Source organism: Cetorhinus maximus, chromosome 21 (assembly GCF_964194155.1).
Source record: "Cetorhinus maximus chromosome 21, sCetMax3.hap1.1, whole genome shotgun sequence".
Classification (NCBI taxonomy): Eukaryota; Metazoa; Chordata; class Chondrichthyes; order Lamniformes; family Cetorhinidae; genus Cetorhinus; species Cetorhinus maximus.
This window is the reverse complement of record NC_135899.1, coordinates 84,397,337-84,419,028: the sequence shown is the minus strand read 5'-3', so window position 1 is coordinate 84,419,028 and position 21,692 is coordinate 84,397,337. Positions and strand designations below refer to the sequence as shown.

The 21,692-nt window shown below is 44.8% G+C and overlaps 1 protein-coding gene across 1 annotated transcript; it reads right to left on the bottom strand.

The window, feature by feature from the left end:
* Positions 1–390: 390 nt before the first annotated feature.
* Positions 391–21,362, bottom strand: selenon (selenoprotein N). Its single transcript, XM_078567329.1, has 12 exons — positions 21,165–21,362; positions 20,016–20,133; positions 19,678–19,808; positions 14,210–14,422; positions 11,915–12,039; positions 9,694–9,831; positions 7,587–7,668; positions 6,116–6,304; positions 5,888–5,993; positions 4,303–4,415; positions 2,484–2,585; positions 391–1,326 (listed from the first exon to the last, which is right to left on the bottom strand). The coding sequence occupies exons 1-12, from the start codon at positions 21,357–21,359 to the stop codon at positions 1,156–1,158; spliced, it is 1,683 nt and encodes a 560-aa protein (XP_078423455.1). The 5' UTR covers positions 21,360–21,362; the 3' UTR covers positions 391–1,155.
* Between the last annotated feature and the right edge of the window lie 330 nt (positions 21,363–21,692).

The following is a 21,692-nucleotide window of genomic DNA, read 5'->3' as shown; positions in this document are numbered from 1 at the left end:
GGCGGTTTTCTCACTAGGACAGAGATATGGAGCAGCTTGAATACAGAGATGTTCAAAATTATCATGGAAAATAGAATAGGTTAAATAGGGAGCAACCTATTCCCTAAATCCATGAATTGATAATTCGAGGGTGCAAATTTAACATAATCATCAAAAGGATTAAGAGAGAGATTAAGAAAAATATTTTCTGATAGAGGGACTTGTTCATTCAGGGATAAAAGCAAAATACTGCGGATGCTGGAAATCTGAAACAGAAACAAAAATAGCGGGAAAAATTCAACAGGTCTGACAGCATCTGCGGAGAGGAACACAGTTAACGTTTCGAGTCCGTATGACTTTTCATCAGAACTGACGAGTCATACGGACTCGAAACGTTAACTGTGTTCCTCTCCGCAGATGCTGTCAGACCTGCTGAGTTTTTCCAGCTATTTTTGTTTTTGTTCATTCAGGGACTGCCTGATAAGAAACTGAATTGCTGAGACTTTTTAAGAATTAAGGAAGTGGACAAATAGCTCAAAAAGAAAATTGTAAAAGTCCAAGGGAATGGGGCTAAGTGATGGCTCTTTTCAGAGAACCCAATAATCTCTCATCTGCTGAAGAACATCAATTCACCACATGTCTGTGGCTGATTCACCACAGGTGGTGAGTGTATTGGACAACTCTGCTGCCCTTCTCAAGGGCAATTAGGGATGGGCCTAGCCAGCAATGCCCACGTCCCATCAATGAATAAAAAAGGGGGAAGAGAGGAAAAGCCTAACTTTGCTAAGAATGACACATTCCCAAATCAGACTAAAAACATTACAGCTTGAGAAACACCAGCCATGGTTCAGAACTACTGGTCAGCTCCTCCCAACAATATCTAATGAAATTGTTCCTTTTCAACTATTAATGCACCATCATACCCGAGAGGATGTGGTGCAGCGGAGGAATATTTTAACATACACCCACAACTCCACTCGCATCACGGATGCTGTGCAGATAAAAGCAGTTCCTCGGAGAAAGTTTCGACAAGTTGTCATCCTCGCTGAGGCTTTGGAAAACACAAGCAGTTGCATTCTCTGTGCAAAGTGCAGTGAAACAGTTCTAAAACGATGCAACATAATGGTTGAAACCTGCAATGAAGGACCAATTTCATTCAGCTGGATTCTCGCTTAGTTAGGACGGTATAAACCGTTTGGCCATTTCCAGCCCTTCCTTCAAAAACGTGACATAAGCTGCAGCTGAGGGATCCTCGAAATGTGATGAACTAGTGAACAGACCTCTGTCCACCTCCTCGGGCTTCATTGAAGTGATATCCAGGAAGTAGTTGGCATTGATGTGGTGAATCTGCCAATAATAATCACAGGTCATTATCCAAATACAATTTTGGGAATAAGAGCAGAAAGAGCGACCAAATCTGGTAAGAGCAGAAAGAGCGACCAAATCTGGGAAACACTTTATAACGTGAACACCATTGGAAAATCCCTGTGAAATGATGCAAGTTTGGACAGCTACATAAAGTCTATGGGTTTTTTTCTGCTCATTAAAAGGGGGCGATGTTAGTGCTGGGGAATTCATGTGCTAGCCAGATCCACATTCTCACAACTCTCTGGGGAAAGAGATTTCTCCTGACTTCCTTATTGTATTTATTAATGACTATCTTATATTTATGATCCTTAATTTTGGACTTCCCCAAAAGTGGAAACATCCTCTCTACGTCTACCCAACTGAATCCTTTCATTATTGTAAAGACCTGTCTCAGGTTACTTCTCAGTTTTCCAAAAAGACCTTCAACCCTGTTTGGTCTCCTCTTGCCCATTATGAAAGAAGGCTGTTAAATTCACCTGCACAAAGACTTGCCATGGGTGTCCCCCAGTTTACAGGCGTACACCTCCCTTTCCAGGAACCCAACCTCAGCCTCAGGCACTCCGGGGTCAGGTATAGTACGGCCAAATGCAGAGTAAAGCTCTTTCTACACTGTTTTGACTTGTGTCAGCTCCAACGGTAGACGACCAGCTCCTATTGTCTAGCTTCACAACATGAAGAATGGGCATCATGGCAAGTGACTACAGGGCAGCAAATTATCAGGTGTCAAGTCAACACCTTCAGGAAAGGAGGCGGAGAACATCGGAGAGGGGAGGGATTAATAAAAAAAGGGAGAGCCGCATACTTTCACTGACTTGATTTCTGAGAAGTGAGTTAATTGTCACGAGGAACGACCAAAACACTATTCAAACCACAATGACTGAATGTCACAACAGGCAGATTTTACTTTATTTTACCCACGGCTGATGTGGTTGCCACTCTAAGTGCAAAATGTTTGACGACCATTTAAAATCTTTAGATTCTTTTCAAAAACGCTCTGCATCAAAAAGAACCCTGGATTTTTTTTTTCCTCCGACAGATATAATGAGATTCAAATGGCCCTAGGATCTAAACACTCACGGAATAAGCCCAATTACCAGCACAGCTTTGAACAGACCATGATAGACGATAGGACTTACCACTGTGCCATTTGGTAAAGCTATCATCATCTCAACGGGAAAGTTGTAGTGTTCTAAATGCAGGCTGGCTAACCGGGCATTGCCTTCATCTTCTTGGTTTCTCTGTGGAGGATAAAAATGTCGAGTCCTCAAACCAGAAGCACATTTACTTTCATTTATAAAAAGATCCATCACAATATACAACGTGCTGTCCAACCCCAACATCAACCTCCACCAAAAGAACTGACTTGCCCAGTTAAGCATCAAGGAAGTGAAGAGGGAAACCTTCCAGAGGCAGCACTGGGTTGAGATCACGCAGAGTATGATACCACATCTGTACAAAATTTCTCTGCTGTTTAAACAAAGCCATTTGTTCATTTTAAATGGGGCCTTCATTCAAATTGTGGACACTGGAATTTCATCCAAACACATCCAAGCGAGCGTTTAATGTCGCACAGCACAACGGTAAGCCATGTTACGATTGAGAGCAGGTCTTATTGGGTGGTCCTGTGGCAGAGCAGGGTATAGAAACCTGCAGCACCACTACGTGACCTGACTCGTGTCCACGTCCATCGTTTCCCAAAGGAGTTTGCAGCTCCATGGGGAAGATGTGGTGGGAGGGGAGTGGAGACATCAAGCAAAAAAACCTGGCATCTCCCTATAGGGAAAGGAATAGGGCTGGGGGAGGGGTGTAAACCTGGACACCTCTCACGCAACTGTTCAGTCCCGTGGTATAAAGCAGCGCTGATGGAACAATCATTTAATGAGCACAGAAATGACGGGTGATTTGAACTGAATTTAAGGGAGGAAACAAAACGGAGGGGCTACATTACTTTACAGCATATTTTGCTCTCCTTACTAACTAATTTGTGTTTAAGATTTAGAATATCATCCCTTCAGAGGTGCAAAGAGGCTTCCTGATCTCTGAACTAAGAATCAGAACATTTGTTAGTCCATCTTCAATTAAAATGAATGTCAATTGTATAACTTCAAAAACCATTTAATCACTTAATCAGGATCAATATGCCTGGAGTCTGAAGTGCAGAATGGATGAAAACGGTGGTTTAAATTGGGATTCATAAAAACAGGCTGTAAAGTTGCTTGATCTGGACCTACGAAGAAATGCACCAAACAGGTGCCCTGTACAGCAACAAGGTCACTGGGTGAAAGAACCCACACTCATCCCTCCCGAGTCTATCCACAGTGAAGCTTCACCTGTTCTTTATTTCGTACAGGATTGCACACAAAGCACCCAGCCACTTAGGAGCACAATGAGAACAGGCCAATTCAATTGTGAACAGTTTCAAAAATCGATGGGATATGAAGTGTCAAGTTTATCCCTCACAAATGAAAAAGTCCCAAAAACTCTTCTGGGTTCTGATCTCAAAGTGATCCCAGGAACTAAACAAGCTCATCATTTTCTGGATTGTAGTTGGACCCATGTATTGAAGAACCACTGGGGAAAATGACACAAATTCACCCACTAAAAAGTAACTTGCGCCTAGATCACTAATTTAATATTTAATATGCGTTTTTAAAAAATCATGATTTTTTTTCAGTTCAGAAGAGGCCACTCAGCCCATTGTGTCTGTGCTACTCACTCCACCAGAGCTAGCCACCATAAACACTTGTCTCCATCCTCTTCCTTCATTGCCTTCAATATTTTTCTTCTCCATATGTTTCTCCCAATTCACTCTTACAGTTAGCGGCATCTAGAGCCACTGGTGTTCATTCATTTCATTTCTACAAGTCTAGCCTGAAACCAGAGTTTACTTGCTCCCTGCTGATTCGCTGAATGACCATTCATCATTTACTCCCCTCAAACCCTTCCATGATTTACCTGAAGATCCTCCAGTTCTTTGACCAGGGACCAGCTGCTGACGAAACTCTCATTCAGCAGCGAGAGGACGGGCGAACTCTCGAGAACAGTTTCTCGCAGAGTCCGCCCCGAGCCTGCATAAAAAGAAGGAAATAAAAGAGACTCAATCTGTTAATATAATGATGGGCGTCTAACAATGCATCAGTAACAGTAAAGCTCACTTTGCACTAAATAAAAAGACAGTGAAATCCAACACCACAAGACAGCAGAGCTGGAGCTGGGAACTGAACTATTCCTGTACCCACTACGGCAAAGCCTTCCCATTCCCAGCAAAATTCTCCCCACAGACACTGGAGAGGGGTGAGTGGGGGGGGATATTTACAACAATGATACCAGGGCTGCGAGGTTATACCTGACAAGAAAGGATAAAAAGGCTGGGTCCTTTTTCTCTTCAAAAGAAAAGGCTGAGGGACTGACCGAATGGAGTCCTTGAAAATGATGAAAGGTTTTGATAGAGTGGATACAGAGAGAATGTTTCCTCTTGTGGAGAAAAGAAGAACTAGAGGCCGTCAATATATAAGATAGTCACCAAGAAATCCAATCGGGAATTCAGAAGAAACTTCTTTACCCAGACAGTGGTGAGAATGTGGAACTTGCTGCCACAGTGAATGGTTGAGGTGAAAAGGAGTGATACATTTAAGGACAGGCTAAACAAATGAGGGATAAACATATAGCGTTGTAAGTCTGTGGAGTTCTCTTCCCCAGAAAGCAGTGAAGGCACAGCCTTGACCAAATTCAATGACCGAGGTAGAGAGATTTTTGATAGACAAAGGAGTCAAGGGTTATGAGGGGCAGCCAGGTAAGAGTTCAGATCAGCCACGCTCTTATCGAATGGCTGAGCAGGCTCAGAGGGCCGAATGGCCCACTCCTGCTCCTAAATCCTATGTTCCTCTGCTCCAATGGGAGAAGGGCATAGAGGATTATTGGGAGGAGGATCGAGTGGAGCATCAAAGGTAGACTGGTCTGGTTGGGCCGAATGGCCTGTTATTGCGCTGTAAATACAATGTATTTAACCAGAACCCTTGCCAGATCTCTTCCCAAGCTACAGCAACTTTACAAACAGAACTAGATTTCTCACCCTCTTTTAGTCTCCCAGATTGTGCAAACACCTAAGAACGAAGATGAGGAGCAAAAAATCTGCACTCTTCATGACTTGGGGATGCATAATCTTGGACCAAGGTCACTGCCTCGTCCATGATTCTCTCTCACGCCTTCCCAATGGGGAAAACATCCCCGCTATTTCGACCTAACAGCTAACAGCAATGCAGGAGTGTGGTCAGTGCATCGACTGCAATGGTTCAAGGTGGTGGCTCACTACCAATATACCCGCTGATTTTTTCAAAGTGCAGAGGTGACTTGTTTAAGAGCGTGGGCCCTTTAAATTTTGTTTTTTCTTTGGTAGCTTAAAGGGGTGCACCACTTATGTGGGAACTTCCCCCCCCACCCCCAAAAGGGCAACTAGGAACGGGCAGTAAATGCCACTGGTGCCCAAATGCCAAGAACGAATCAATTCTTAAAGGCTGAGCGATTGAAAGGCAGGACTCACCTCAGCAAGACTGATCATCAAGTGCACCCCAAAGTAATATGGAGTGCACAAGTTTATCTTCTGTCCTCGCCCGGTCAAAGACTTCAGTAAAAGGAAGATACGACACCTGGGAAAAAAAAAGTATTCTGTTCAGTCTTAGTGCTGTCTTGCTTGGCAGCTGAATCATCAATACACAGGAAACAATAGGCACGAGTTTAAAAGCATTAAGAGTCGCCCCAATTCCATTACCTTCTTAAATGGATACATAGTTGTCTCCAGCTTGTTTGCAGCCTCTTCGAAGCTGATTTCTGACCTCCAGACAATCTCCTCGAAAATAAATTGAATGGGCTCCCCTGAACCATCTGCGCTGTCGATCACATTACCATTCTCGTCGACGATTACACTCGGAATAGATGGGCCCGAGGCCCTGAGCTCCATCTGCATCACAGACAGATGGATAGGCACTTAGGAGAGAAAAAAAAAAAGCACAGGCCACTCTAGGGCAAAGGCAAGCATCTGAGGAAATGCAAAGCGGGTCGTCATTGCTACAAAAGCTGTCTGCTTCCCTTCCAGCCCAGTGCTCTCCTGCTGCTACTGGCATTCAAGTCACGAGCAGATAAATTCTCAATCTTGTCCAGATTTCTGAATTTGCTTCAAAACCCGCACTCTCTGAAGCCAGCCAAGTTACATTAGCTTAATTCGGTGCAATAGACTCTATTGTTAGGCAGGATGCAGTCATATTAATCAGGTTATCATCGAGAATGCTGGCCACTGTTGTACGACATTCAGTGGATTGTGGCTCAGTAACTCTCCAACAGGAGTGTCAGGGAGATTGAGGAGAGATTGCAGTTCCTCAATATCCTCTCCTCTTTCAGAAGGAGAATGATTAATCAGCCCTACTCAATCACAGGAACGGTTTGCTCACCGCATTCTCGAATGAAACTATGAAGCTGTTCTTTATAATAAAGAGGCTTAAGATTTTGTTGCACAAACAGATTCTCCTCCCCCACATGCTATTGACCATATTTGGGTAAAGCAGAATTCCCTGTTTCCCTGGTAAAAGCTAATCTTTATCAGAATGCTGGGAATACAATTTAAAATATTGTTAGAGTTATTTTATTTCATGAGCAAGGGAAAATTCGTCCTCAGCACCCACCCTAAATTAGCTCAAGAACAAGGACAAAAGGGATTCATTTCTCCAAAAGACTCACCGTGAAACAATCATTTTTCTCCAGTAAATTCCACACAAATTGGAATTACGTACCAGGAGACAAACATTAAAGATGCCCCATGTCTTCTCCTCTCTTGCCCATGAAATAATACCAACTTCACGGAACTGCACAGCACAGGAGGCCATTCAGCCCATCACGCCAGTGCTGACTCTTTGGAAGATTTATCCAATCTTCTCTGCTCTTTCCCCAAATCCCTATAATGTTTTTCCTTTTTCAAATATATGCTCAATTCCCTTTTGAAAGTTTGAATCTGCTTCCACCGCTCTTTCAGGCCATGCGTTCCAGATCACAACAACTCGCTGTGTAAAAACTGAACTGATCTCCCCTCTGGTTCTTTTACCAATTATCTTCAATCAGTGTCCTCTAGTTACCGACCTTCCTGTCAGTGGAAACAGTTTCTCCTTATTTACTCCAAACACGATGTCACTTTGAACACCCCTATTAAATCTTTCCTGAATGATATGGAAAGCTACAAGAGCACAACAAACCTGCGGCAAATAGCCTATGTCCACTTCCATGTTGCCACTTTCACCTGCTCCATACAGCCACTCCATGTCCACATTCAAAGACCTGGTACAGATTATATATACATAAGTTATTAATAGCTCACCAGCCATTCTGGAGATGTTTAAAGCTATACAGTTGTTGAGTGCTGGAATTGTCAATATATGAAGCTTGGAAAGAGTCATCAGGCACTCAAGCTACTCTTGTTGGGTAAATTGGATGAGCACTGGCAGCACTCTGGTGCAAAGCCCAATTGTTAATGGTATAATTATAATAAGATACGGCATTGTTCAATTAAGTACCGAGAGCACATAAATAGACACTGCTGGAACACTGGGAGGTGGTAGGGAGAAGGCAGCCATCTGTAATGCTGCATTCTATAAATAAACCTATTATCAAGAAAAGGATTGGTGTCTAGTTTCATTCTTCAACATCTGGTTCGAGATCCATTAAACACCAGCGAGTCACATTTTGTGCACAACAGTCACAGAATTCAACCAGTGAAGGCATTACAGCCGATTTGCTGTTCAGTCCACGCAAAACACTTGCATAATCTCCGGCTGGAACCCTGACTGGTTTCCCCCTCCCAGTTCAGAGAACTGAGTCCAACCTACAGCACCCTAACCCCCCAAACCCGAGCTCAGATCATCGACCTCAACAGAGACTGGGGCTGAAATCATCCAGCCATGGGGGGCAGAATCTCCTCTTGAACTGAACCCCTGACACGATTGAACAAACAGAAAGGCATTTAATTCCCAAGCTAAAAGAAAGAACAAAACTAGGAAAATCAAGGTGAAAGAGCAGGGCGCCCCAATTAATGAGAGAGAGACTGGACACAGGACAAAGTAATTCAAGAAATAGTGATTAGGAGACACCAGGCCTGGATTTTGATGTCTGTAGGAGCTCTGGGAAAGAACGAATTAGAGGAGGAGATTGTGAGGGTTTACAACTAAAAAGCAGCAAGGAGGAACAGGCATCATTCCCAGATCCATGGGGTGGTCCACTAATTAATAAGGAGCCCACTGGAAACTCGAGTGTCAGCAGAGAGTTGACAATCCCAGTTATTCAGTCGTGTTTCACACTTCCATTTGTGCTGCTCACTGTCAAAGTCCCAGTGTTTTGACAGCCATCATTCTCATGTACTGGCATTTGTTCCACAACCCTATCGAGACACGCAATGCAGCACGAACTAGCTGTGGCCATCAATACCCGGTCTGCTTCCACATTATAAATTTCAACAGAGCTGTGGACGGAAGGACTAACATGTTTTTTTTCAAATAGAAGGGACCAGCAGAGGGAATAAAAGGGAAATGCAGAAGGAAGGACACTGCACCACTCAGAGAGAATTAACACTCAGAACAAGAGAAATAATGTCAAATATTTTGACAGGTACTTGACAACGTTGGACAGTTTCATGCGTTTCCTGTAGGTTTTCTTCCCTCTGCAAAATCATTCACCTGTCTCCAGGATGAAAACATCTTCAGCAGTCTAATGTTTCCTGTGTCATTCTTGATGTGACTGCACTTGTATGGAAGAGAGAGAAGGAAAAGAGAAAGGAGAGAGAAAAAGAAATAAAGAAAAAAAAGAAGAGGAAGAGGGAGAGAGAGAGAGAGAGAGAGAGAGAGAGTCAGAGAAAAGGGCAAAAGAGAGAAAGAAAGAGAAAGGAATAAAGAAAGGTAGGAAAGGTGGCAGCCAATTTGCAGACAGTAAGCTCTCACAAATGACCATTGAATCTGTTTTACTGATGCTGCTGGAGGATAAATATTGGTCAGGAAATCAAGACAACTCTAGCGCTCTTCTTTGAATAGTGCCGTGGGATTTTCCTATATCCACCCGAGAGGTCAGATGGCACCTCAGTTTACCATCTCCGCCAACAGTGCAGCACTCTCTCAGAAGCGTCTCTGGAGTGGGATTTGAACACACAACTTTGACTTCAGAGCTGAAAGTCAACTGCGTCAAGTCTGCCCCCTTCATACAAGGGAACTTACTCCAAAATGAATGAAACGGACAAAAAAAAAGTTACTCCTACAGAGAATATTCTGAATCATTCAGGACCACAAGGCAAGACAAAACAAAGAAAATCCTACCAACCTGTCATTGGGAACGTACATCCAGAAGTCTCGAATATGAGATGCATCTTTAGAAAGAACAATGTGTCCAGTAAACTGCCCTGGAGTGAACCAAAAAGGATAATCTGGTGGTTCGTTCAACTGAAATTCTCCATGGATCCTGAAACGTAAACACAATTCACTCTCGTGGGCTCTCAATCAGATGGCCAATATTGAGTAGATAGTCACTCTATCTAACATAGGGTTAGAGACAATCCTCCATGTTTCATCACACCATCTCCCGCCTCCAACAATCCCAGCCAACCAGCACTTTCCATCTCATAAGGAAGTCGGCCATTTGGCCCCTTGAGCCAGCTGTGCCAGTCAATAAGACCATGGCTGATCTAATGTGGCCTTAACTCCACTTTCCTGCCTGTCCCCCATAGCCTTCGACTCCCTTGTCAATCAAAATTCTGTCTAACTCAGCCTTGAATGTATTCAATGACTCAATGGGGAAGATAATTCCAAAGATTAATGACCCTCAGAGAAGAAAAATTCCTCCTCATCTCCATCTTAAATGAGACACCCTTTAATTTTGCAACCGTGTCCCTTTGTTCTCGATTCCCCCACAAGGGGAAACATCCTCTCAGTATATATCCTGTCAACACCCCTCCTTCTCTTCTTTGTTTCAATAAGATCACCTTTCAGTCTTCTAAACTCCAGTGAGTATAGGCCCAACCTGCTCAATCTTTCCTCATGAGACAAACCCCTTTATCCCAGGAATCTGTCAGGTGAACCTTCTCTGAACTGCTTTCAATGCAAGTATATCCCACCTTAAATAAGGTGACCAAAACTATGCACAGTACTCTCCAGTATTTCCAATCTTTTTTCTAGCCAATAAACAAAAGTGTTCAAACAAAATGAAAAAAAGACACACAATGCTTTCTAATGTCATGATGATATTTCTCTAGGGTTTTTGGTAACAGTGTCCAAAACATTAATCTTCAATTCTTGGTAATTTCAGAGCAATCCTGGAGTGTTACCAACCCTAGTCCAGTATTACCAGGCTTGGGGCTTCTCTAACCTCATGAGGTGCTCCAAATAAACAAGGGGACATAAAGATAATAAACAGTAAACTGGAGATTCACAAGAATGCTTCCAGTGACGAGGAACTTCAGTTATGAGGGTAGATTGAAGAAGTTAGGACTGTTCTCCATGGAGAAGAGAAGGCCGAAAGAGATTTAATAGAGACATTCAAAATCATGAGGGGTCTGGATAGAGCAAATACAGAGAAACTGTTCCAACTTGTGAAAGGATCGAGAACAAGAGGGCACAGATTTAAAGTAATTATCAAAAGAAGCAAAAGCAACATGAGGAAAAACATTTTCACGCAGCGAGTAAGGTCTGGAATGCATTGTCTGAGTGTGTGGTGGAGGCAGGTTCAATCAAGGCATTCAAAAGGGAATTAGACTGTTATCTGAAAAGGAAGAATGTGCAAGGTTAAGGGGGGAAAGTGGGGGAGTGGAACTGTGAATTGTTCATTCAGAGAGCTGGTGCAGACATGATGGGCCAAATGGCCTCCTTCTGCACTGTAACAATTCTGTGAGATTCTAGAAGGAATCGAGCAGACTGGTTGGTTTAGGGTTGTGTACTAGACTCAGACCTGCTGGGATATTGGACCATGTGCATTGAAAATTGCCAACAGTAGTTGGACTTCCACAGAGATGTGTCATCTTGTGAAGAGATGAGACTTAGTGAACGTTTATTTAAATGGGGATGATGGGGAAGGGACTGTATTTCAAAGCAGGATGAGGGTCCACAGTGAGTAGACTCAAAAGATGAAGTCTACCATCATTAGCCTTCTTCTAGTTTTTAAATGCAGAAGGATATAGTGTCAAGTCCATACATTCACCAATCTAGGGACTTCTGCACAGCAGAACATTCTCAAAGATAGACTGTAGGAAGCATATGTATTTGTAGTATATTTAATTCAACCTCATGCATCAGTGAAAGAGGAACTAGGGCCAATGCCAAGATTAGCTTGGATGGCAATTAAGAAGCAATTCCTGCAGTTCTATTATATGTGTTAAAGGAAGACAGAACCTGCATGTATAACTGGCCTATATGAGATTCCAAAATGTTTTACACCCAAAGGATTACTTCTGAACTGTTATTGTGTAACAGAAGCAAAACAGCTCGAACATGAAGAGCAGGGGAGCAAGTTCTGAAACAATCTGTGGAGTTGACACAGGAAATATACCCACCTGAACGCAATGTCATAATAGAAGTCACTGGCTGCTCGGATACAGGCCACAGCACCCTGGGGTGCAAATCTTGTCTTCACAAATGGCCGTGGGTGAAACATACTTAGAAGTTTATGGATAATGACCTATGGACAAAAAGGAGGCACCTTGTGTCACATTCAAGAGATGAAGGAGTCCTGAATTTTGAATGTAAACTGTAACCTATGGTTACAGGAATGCATCCTTTTCACCAGGACCAGCGTTAAAGATCTGATGCACTTTACTTCAGTGTTGGCGGACAACAAAAAGCAGTAATTTCCTTGGCTCCTGTCAGAAAGTTCCTAAACTGTGCCCCCTGCCTCATCCCATGGCTACAGTTAAGATCAAAAACATACCACACCTAAAAATCGCAGATGCTAATGTTCATCCTCTCGCTCTGACTTCAATCACTGAGAATCCAAAGAATCTCTGTAGCAATGTCTTTGTTAAAAAAAAAATTCCCTCAGTTTTAATTCTTGATCTGTCTCTGTTTAGTTACTCACTTTGGCTTTGGGGGATCATTTCAAGGATGGCTTTCCGACAATGAGAACGATTATCCACAGTGCATAGTGTCGCTGAAAGTATTCTATTGAAGAACCGGCCCTCTTCCCCGATGTCCGGCAGTCCTTTGCAATGCTGAGGTGTAACATGGCCATAAACTATGAATAAACACTCCTACAAATGGGGCAAGACTTTGCCCTTTGGGTCTGGACCCCAATGTTGGATGCAAATGAGACCACAATCCCGCACTGTGTGGAGAACAGTCAGTCACCCAGCAGCGATTTTCTCCAAATTAGCCATTGAATGACCAGAAGGCAGGCTCTCAAAGTAGGGAAGCAATGGAGGCCCTCCAGCACTGAAGAAGCATCAGGATGCTCTTACAGGTAAGCACGAGGCTGAGAGCCCCTTCTACACTCTTAAATTTAAAAATGGCATCAGAAGCCGGGCCACCACTGTGTGCGGAGTCCCTCCACAAGGTGGGTTGAGGCTGCAGCCTATCCCAGGTTGGCAGGGAGGGCATCTATCCCTGCCTGGAGTGCTAGCCCTCTGGTCTGCCACCAGGGGGCAGCCTCCAGGCAGCTGATCGAGCTCCGATGCCTCAGAGTCAGGAGGGTGGCTGGAGAATTTCAGTTGGCCTCTGACAATCGGCCTTTAAAAGGGCCTTAATTGGATTCCCCACCACTGGCAGGGGTGTAGTTCTGCCCCCACCTCTGGAAAAACGGGTCTCGGGACAGGGCAGTTCCGGCAATTCGGCACACTTCCCAGCGGTGTGAATTTTCACGTCCATCCCCCACACCACCCACCCCCCCCACCACCACCCCCAGCAAATTAATTGAAACTGGCAAATTAATTGAAGTATTATCACAAGGAATTGGTGAGGCATTACTAAATTTCCAAATTCTGTTTAAAAGATTGCGATCAATGTTTTCCCAGATTTGGTACTTGCAGTTTGCAACTTGATTCCTTTCATAAATCTTCTGACTAAAACTGAAGGAGCTGACGACTCGGAATACAGGAGTCTCGCTAACCTGAGATTCAAATCCATTCCTATAGAGTTGTTTTGATCTGATTGTGGGCTTTGTAAACAAGTTAGACACCGGACGCCAACATCTGGCCCCGGACAACGGATAGTGTTCGAGCCTAGCCTGCTCCATTCAATCGATGGAGTAGAGGATGGAGCTCCCTCCATAGCAAAGGCCGTAAACAGGCAAAACGCATCAGTATTCAAATGACTGTCAACGCTGTAATTCAAACTTTAGTTTCGAGGCCCCGGGTTGCTGCTTGTGCTAACAGATCACTGTTCATAAGTACAAGAGAATTTCCATTTAAATGCAGCTTCACACTCCATCTCCTTACCAGCAGGATACTGCACTGAAATTGTTACACAATAAAAGTTCCAAACATTTCGGGACTAAAAGGATGGTCATAATCAGAAAAGGCTCAAAAATTGAATTGATGGAAAATAATTATAAACTATTCTATTTTTGGAAAATAGATTTTCCACCTGAAAATATGAATAGTTGCCACCCATTACCTGCAAAAACCTCATTTGAAAACCACGTAATATACAATGACGTCTGTAACTGAGGTGGTTCGATTCTGGATTTAGCACTAAATATCACAAAGGAAGTAAAGAGTGGGGCAGTGTCTATAATCATTGCTGTGTCATCATTAAATAGCCCCATCAATTCATGGTGACTTCACCAACTCAGACACATTGTTGTACAAAGGTGGGGAGGAAAAGAATAAAGGGCAGAGCCCTAGGGATTACGTTACCTCTCTTCCTTGTGGTGTTGGAGGGTAAAATCTATTATTGGAGAGGTACCCTGTAAAGATGCTCAGCTCACTGGGAATCATCCACCATGTATCTCCCAGCTCTACTTTATGCTTAGGAGGGAGAAAGGCTTTAAACAGGCTGCTACTAAACACACTGGAAGGTATTTCCGCAGACTTCCAGTTTCTCAATCCTGACAGAGCACCATGGGAGACCTGAAACACAAGAAAATACATAGAATTTTCTTACTGTTCCCTTAAGTGCACAATACACTGTTAACATATCCTATAAAAACCATGAAAGGATCGCTGAAAAGCATCTTACACTCATCAGGACAGAATCGCAGGAATACCAAATCTCAAAGGGAACAATAATTTAATATTGCAAGAGAAGAGGATGCTAATTGGTTGGAAGTGGACTCTTGTAGAGGCATTGCCATGAAGAATGCACCAGGGTACAGATAACTACCAAGCTTTTGTTCCTTGGTGCAATCTCCATGGCAATGCCTCTACCAGTCAGAGTCCACTTGCCAACCAATCAGCACCCTTTTCGCATGCAGTGTAAATTGTTGCTCCCTTTGAAATTTGGTACTCTTGTGATTCTGGCCTGATGAGTGCAAGATGAAAAGCTTTGACAGCATGTCTCTTTTTTTCAGCAATACTGAAGTTCTGTACTACCAAGTGACTACTTGTAAAAGGATCATTTAATAGCATCCTTCCTGAGGATTAATTAATTAAAAATTCCTCTTTACTGTCACAATCTGTATAAAAAAATAAGCTATGGCTAGTAAAGGGTCAATTAGGTTGTTCTGGACTTTTATGGCCTCTGAATCAAAAAGGTTTATTAATCCCATCTTAAAATAATTACAGTAAACCCTCTTCAATCACAATTTCTTGGTCCTATCTTAGCTAAACTATTGTGTTGTCTGAAGTTTTGTACATAAGGTTAATGGATTGGTATCTGACAAAAAAAGTGTCGGCTTTTTTGTGTTAACAATGACTGGGCACTTATGTGAAAATAGACAGGTAATTCCAGATCAATTTACTGTTGCTGTAGATGCTCAAGGACAAAAACAGCTAGATTCCACAACATGTGTTAAACATCTCACTAGAATTTCATGATGTAACCTTCACAAAACGGTTAATTAACTATTTCCCAAACCTGCACTATTGTCTCTTTGATCATGATTTTCAACAGTTCTCTCTCCGAAAGGAATTAAAGAGTATGAAATTGGAGAATCTGTCAATGTTCGGCAGTTCTGCTTGGAACTGTAGAGACTTACACAGAAGGAAAGATTCCACAAGCGTTTGGTTCGCATGTTGTTGTGAACTTTCTGTGATGAGTGCAGCGAGAGAGGTTAGCATTACATACATCATGAAGAGCGCCTTGGAAGAATACTGAAAGGTGTCGGCTGGACTGATGCTACATTCCTAGGAAGAACATGTATTTTTACACCAACTTTCACTTACTCAGCATTTCTCAAAGCGCATCACAGCCAGTGATAGTGAGTCTAACCTGCAAGAATGGATTGTGCACTGTGGTATTTGCTAAGTATCTTTGTTGCTGTAAAACAGTTAATTATAGGTATTCCTCATACGCTGTTACAACCTGTATGAAGTTGTTCTGGCATGAGGTACTTTCTACATTTCGACGGACAGATGATGTAGTGTGAATCCTACATAAATTCTGATAAGTAATTTACAGATTTATGAGCTGGACCTGGAAACTGAAAGGTGCATATTTCAGGACCTGTTGTCTGGCCATTTGAGGAAGACGACTGCTTTACAGAAGACTGAACTGAGAGTTATTGGTGTTTGAAAACGATTGTTGAACTCACATGATTTACGACGGAGCCTTCCTGGCCAAGAACACAACGTAGTAAATAAGGACTTGACAATTGGGAGTCTATCGCTCCTAACATTTGGTCAGGGAAATGGTGCGAGGCAGGAACAAAGGGATGTAGCCTGTCCAAACTAGAATGTTGGGGGCAGGGGAGGCACTGACAAAGCAAGGGTTTCGTTCCTCCTCACTGATTTTTCTGCCCTCTCCTTCTGAAGGTATTAACTCCTTGTTGGGTTACACAGGCACAGTGAGCCCTCTAGTGCCTCATTCAAATGGCTATTATTTTTGCACCACACAAGTGTCAGGCAATGACCATCTCCAACTAGAGAGAATCTAACCATCTCCCCCTTGACATTCAATGGCATTTCTATCACTGAATCTCCCACTATCAACATCCTGGGGGTTACCACTGACCAGAAACTGAACTGGACCAGCCATATTTATATAATTTTTTTTCTCTCAGAGGGTCGTGAGTCTTTCGGGCTCTCTTCTTCAAAAGGCAGTGGAAGCAGACTCTGAGTATTTTTAAGGCAGAGGTAGATAGGCTCTTGATAAGCAAGGGGGTGAAAGGTTATCAGGGGTAGGCAGGGAGTTACCATCAGACCAGCCGTGATCTTGTTGAATGGTGAAGCAGGCTGAAGGAGTTGAGTGGCCTACCCGTGCCCCTAATTTGTATGTTATGTTAATATGTACTGTGGCTACAGGAGCAGGTTAGAGGCTGGGAATTCTGTTGCAAGTAACTCACCTCCTGACTCCCCAAATCCTGTTCACCATCTACAAGTCAGGAGTGTGATGGAATACTCTCCATTTGCCTGGATGAGTGCAGCTCCAACAACACTCAAGAAGCTTGACACAGTTCAAAATAAAGCAGCCCACTTGATTGGCACCCCATCCAACGCCATCAACAGTCACTCCCTCCACCACTGACGCACAGTGGCAGCAGTGTATAATATCTACACGATGCACCGCAGGAACTCACAAAGGCTCCTTCAACAGCACCTTCCAAACCCACGGCCTCCACCACCTAGAAGGACAAGGGCAGCAGATACATGGGAATGCCACCATCTGCAAGTTCCCCTCCAAGCCACTCACCATCCTGGCTTGAAAATATATCGCCGTTCCTTCATTGTCGCTGGGTCAAAATCCTGGAACTCCCTCCCTAACAGCATTGTGGGTGTACCTACACCACATGGACTGCAGCGGTTCAGGAAGGCAGCTCACCACCACCTTCTCAAGGGCAATTAGGGATGGGCAATAAATGCTGGCCTAGCCAGCGATGCCCACATCCAACGAACAAATAAATAAAAAAAGATACTAGCTTTGACAGCCTGTAGCATGCTATTTATTCAACAGCCAGGCCATTTTAGCTCAATCCAATCCTGCCCCTAATAACTTAATGTGCACTGAATAGTGACTGGGAACAGGAAATCTGACCAACTCTCCTCTCTCTAATCTGTTTTCACCTCCCCAAACAAGATTTAACAACCAGTACAGGTCAATCCAGATTTTCCTAGTCCATACCAAATCACTGTCCACCAGCTAAACCATCCCTCGAGGTTCTTAAAAGCTTTTGGTGTTCCAGTGGCTCAGTGGGTAAACTGCACCATGTCTTGTGAAGTTTATGAAGCATGATGTTCCCAGGTTCAATCCCCAGCTCAAGCTAGGTTAAACTGGGTGGATGGAGCACAGTTAATATCAGCAACCAGACTGTGGATCAAGAAGTAACAAGCCACAATTTCAACTCCCAATTTCCAACCAGAGAGTCCAGAGTAACGCATCTACTTGAGGACGGGATCAAGTTTAGTTGTGACATTCCCAGTGTGCCCATAGTCAATATCAGTGCTCACAATGAAGATTGGGGTGAGGTGTTAGAAGACTCTTGGTACTTACAAGAGCGGTAACGCAGCTCGAGTTGCCAAGAAAAGGAGAAATATCTACATTTTTTTATGACCAAGGAAAGTACTTGTGCTCTCTGTAATCTAGAACGTGACTTATTATGTTTGTTTATCTTCTTCAGTTCTCTGCCCAAGGCAGCACCACGACCTCTACCACGGGTAGGGCCAGGAGGCAGGTCCCGAATCCAACCCAGCCAGAACAGGGATCAAACCCCGTGCCACCCAGCCAAGCAGCCCCCAACACCACCCACCCCCCACCAAGAGTTAGTAGGATCCAAGCCAATTGGTGAAGCTGAAACCAAGACACAGAGATTTTCTTTACTGAGTTTACTGACTTGTTCAGTCTCACAGTTCTCCTCCCACACCACCCAGTGCCCCAGCTATCCCCTATTTATAGACTCTCTTTAGAGAAACAAAATCAATAAATTAAACTAAAATTAATAAAATGAGGGGGGGGTAAACAGCCCCTGTTGAGGCACCGTAACTAAAACAAAAGCACGAAAGGAAACTTACAAAATCAAATTAAAATATCATTTCCAGGGTTGATGATGCACTGCAGCCCCCACAGTGCCCACTGGTCACAGAAGGTCTCTAACGTACTGGTGAACACCTCGTGCTCCCTCTCCAGGGCCACCCAGCTGCGAACATAGCCCCGGGAGATAAAATGACTGCGGTAGAACTCAAACCTGCAGCCCTCTGAAAACATTGCGACTTGTACCAAAGTCAAATGCCTTGTCCATTCGGCCACATGGCTAGATCCCCTATTTATATGTGCTCAAAGACAATTAACACCCATCACTGTTTCTCTTAACTTTAAGGGTGTCACTGATCTTAACTAAACAACAATGCAATTGATAAGACGTTGGCAAAGACATCAGAGTTGCCACAGCAACAGGCACTTTTACATGCATGTTGTAGCCCGGAGCTATGGATAGGGATGGTAGAGGCCCCAACTTTCTTTCCATCGAACGGCTGACCAGGAATCTCTCCCATTCTGACCGCCAGGCACTGGTGTACGGTGGAAGGATTTACAATTTGATACTCAGCCCGCCTGGCCACATTTTGAATGCACCTCCTGTCCAGCCCTGTCATGTCACTTAAACCCAGAGCTTCTGGTTCAGAGGTAAGGATGTTAGCCACTGCACCCAAAAGACCTCCATATAATGTTCATATGAGGTTATGAACGGGTCATCCTGACTTGAAGCCATAGAAAGCAAAAGTTGGTAACAATTAACATATAAAATAATCAAAAAAATCCCTTTAGCCAGTATCACCACCATCAACGCCCCTTTGACCTTTTGTTTATGGCATCTTTCACGATCTCTCCTTTGCCTCCACCTATCACTGGCCTGCTATCCAGCTCCACCTGTCCCACCCCCCCTTAAACAGTATATATTCCACCACATTTCTATTTCTCTTTAGTTCTGATGAAGAGTCAAATGGACTCGAAACGTTAACTCTGTCTTCCTCTCCGCAAATGCTGTCAGACCTGCTGAGTTTTTCCAGCAATTTTTGTTTTTGTTTCAGATTTCCAGCCTCCGCAGTATTTTGCTTTTATTAAAAACTCCTGTGCGCTCATGTCTCTAACGGAAATAATTTCTCAAAAGGCATTTGCTTTGCCAAGTTTCACACACATAAGCCTAGATCCATACAACTGTACAATGTGCCAACGGTCACAAGAAGAGCAGCTGAAAGTGGGAGGGGTGGGGGAGAGACATGATTCATTCACTCACTCCAAGAAACCCGTCTTTACTCTTGGTCATAGTTTCCTGCAGTAGAGGCTGGAATTTTGCTTCAATCGTCAGTGTTTCTGAATGAGGATCGACCTCCTCACTGCTCTCAAAATCAGGTGCTGAGGGAATACCTGCACAAAATAAAATGCATCCGGTGTAGGTTAGAGGTAACGCTAATTCAGTCACTATTTTCAGGTAGACTGAAGTCATTTTTTTTTGCATCAGACAGTAATTAAATAGTGGAGGTCACATACGTCTGGATTTTTACCTTGTGCCGTTAAACACCACAGCAGTCAACTTTATAGACAACTTTCACCTAGAATTTGGCCCTGCTGTACCTGTTAGTTTTTCAGCGAGTGGCTTGAACTCTTCTGGACTGAGGTGCAGGTCATTGTTGGTGTCAAATGAGGAAAATAGGAACAATCCTTCGCTGCCGAGAGATTTCAGAGCATCTTTCTGCAAGATAGATATTATATTTTAAATGTAGACAATATTGAACCATGAATTGAAACCACTCAGCATAATAAACTGAGTTTAGATGTTTTGCAACAAGTTTCCATGTAAAAGCATTCTCTCCTTTGCCTCCACCTGTCGGGAGAGGGGAGGCGGAGGGAGGGGGAGAGAGGAGGCGGAGGGAGGGGGAGAGAGGAGGCGGAGGGAGGGGGAGAGAGGAGGCGGAGGGAGGGGGAGAGGGGAGGCGGAGGGAGGGGGAGAGGAGAGGCGGAGGGAGGGGGAGAGGGGGAGGCGGAGGGAGGGGGAGAGGAGAGGCGGAGGGAGGGGGAGAGGGGGAGGCGGAGGGAGGGGGAGGCGGAGGGAGGGGGAGAGGGGGAGGCGGAGGGAGGGGGAGAGGGGGAGGCGGAGGGAGGGGGAGAGGGGGAGGCGGAGGGAGGGGGAGAGGGGGAGGCGGAGGGAGGGGGAGGCGGAGGGAGGGGGAGGCGGAGGGAGGGGGAGAGGGGGAGGCGGAGGGAGGGGGAGAGGGGGAGGCAGAGGGAGGGGGAGAGGGGGAGGGAGGGGGAGAGGGGGAGGCGGAGGGAGGGGGAGAGGGGGAGGCGGAGGGAGGGAGGGAGGGAGGAAGTGGAGTTTGTCAGGGAATCAGCAACAATGGGTTTCAGATCTTTGGACCAAATCCATGACCCAGATTTTGTCGAGGTTCCCAAGCCGGTGACATAACAGAAAAGGCAGCGAGTGAGCTGCAGGAAAACAGGTTTTGGAGCTGGAGATTTGAATGTTGGTCCCTGGTGGTCGGGTTTATGGAGGGGGACGTGTGAAACGTGAATCTTTGCAAATCACATCTCCACCCCCCGGGGCTGTCTGCACAAACATTCAGCAACAATACAAAGTTTACAGGTCTGGACCCTCCCCCCCGTTGATTTTATTCATTGAACTTTTTGCCCCATCAATGAACAATCCCCCCCCCCCCAGACCCCCCAGTGAAACAATTGCCCCTGAGACAGGGGGGCGGGGGGGGTTGTGTCAGTTTCGCTTACTTGCTGTTTCGCCCGCTCACAGTCCAGGTAATATCGCCATCCTCCAGCCCCCAGGGTCAGCAGCCCGGCCCCCAGCAGCACCAAGAGGGTGATCTTTGCGGGCTCTGTCCTGGCTTCAGCAGCCCGGCTCCCTCCCTCCCCCAGCTCCCCTTCTCCGACCCTCTGCCTCTTCCGCTGCCTCACATCAGACGCCATCCGACAGCCTCCTTGGCCGGTCCTCTCGCCCCGCATGGAGCAAGTTCTCTCTCTCTATCTCTTCCTTGGCTCTTTCTACTCGGCCTCTAATGCAGCAACCGGCCGCGTCCCCATGGTCTGTTCCTCTCTCTCCCTCTCCCTCTCCTTCTCTCTCTCTCTCTCTCTCTGCAACGTTGGCGAGCCTGGACGGCAGGAAAGTCTGGAATGTGAGTGCAACCTCCCCACTGGAATGGGCCCCTTGCAGATATTAATCAGTCAACCGCAAGACCCGCCGCAATAAAGACTCACTTTCGTTTGAAAATGCAACTTATCTTGATGGACGCCCCTCCTTAG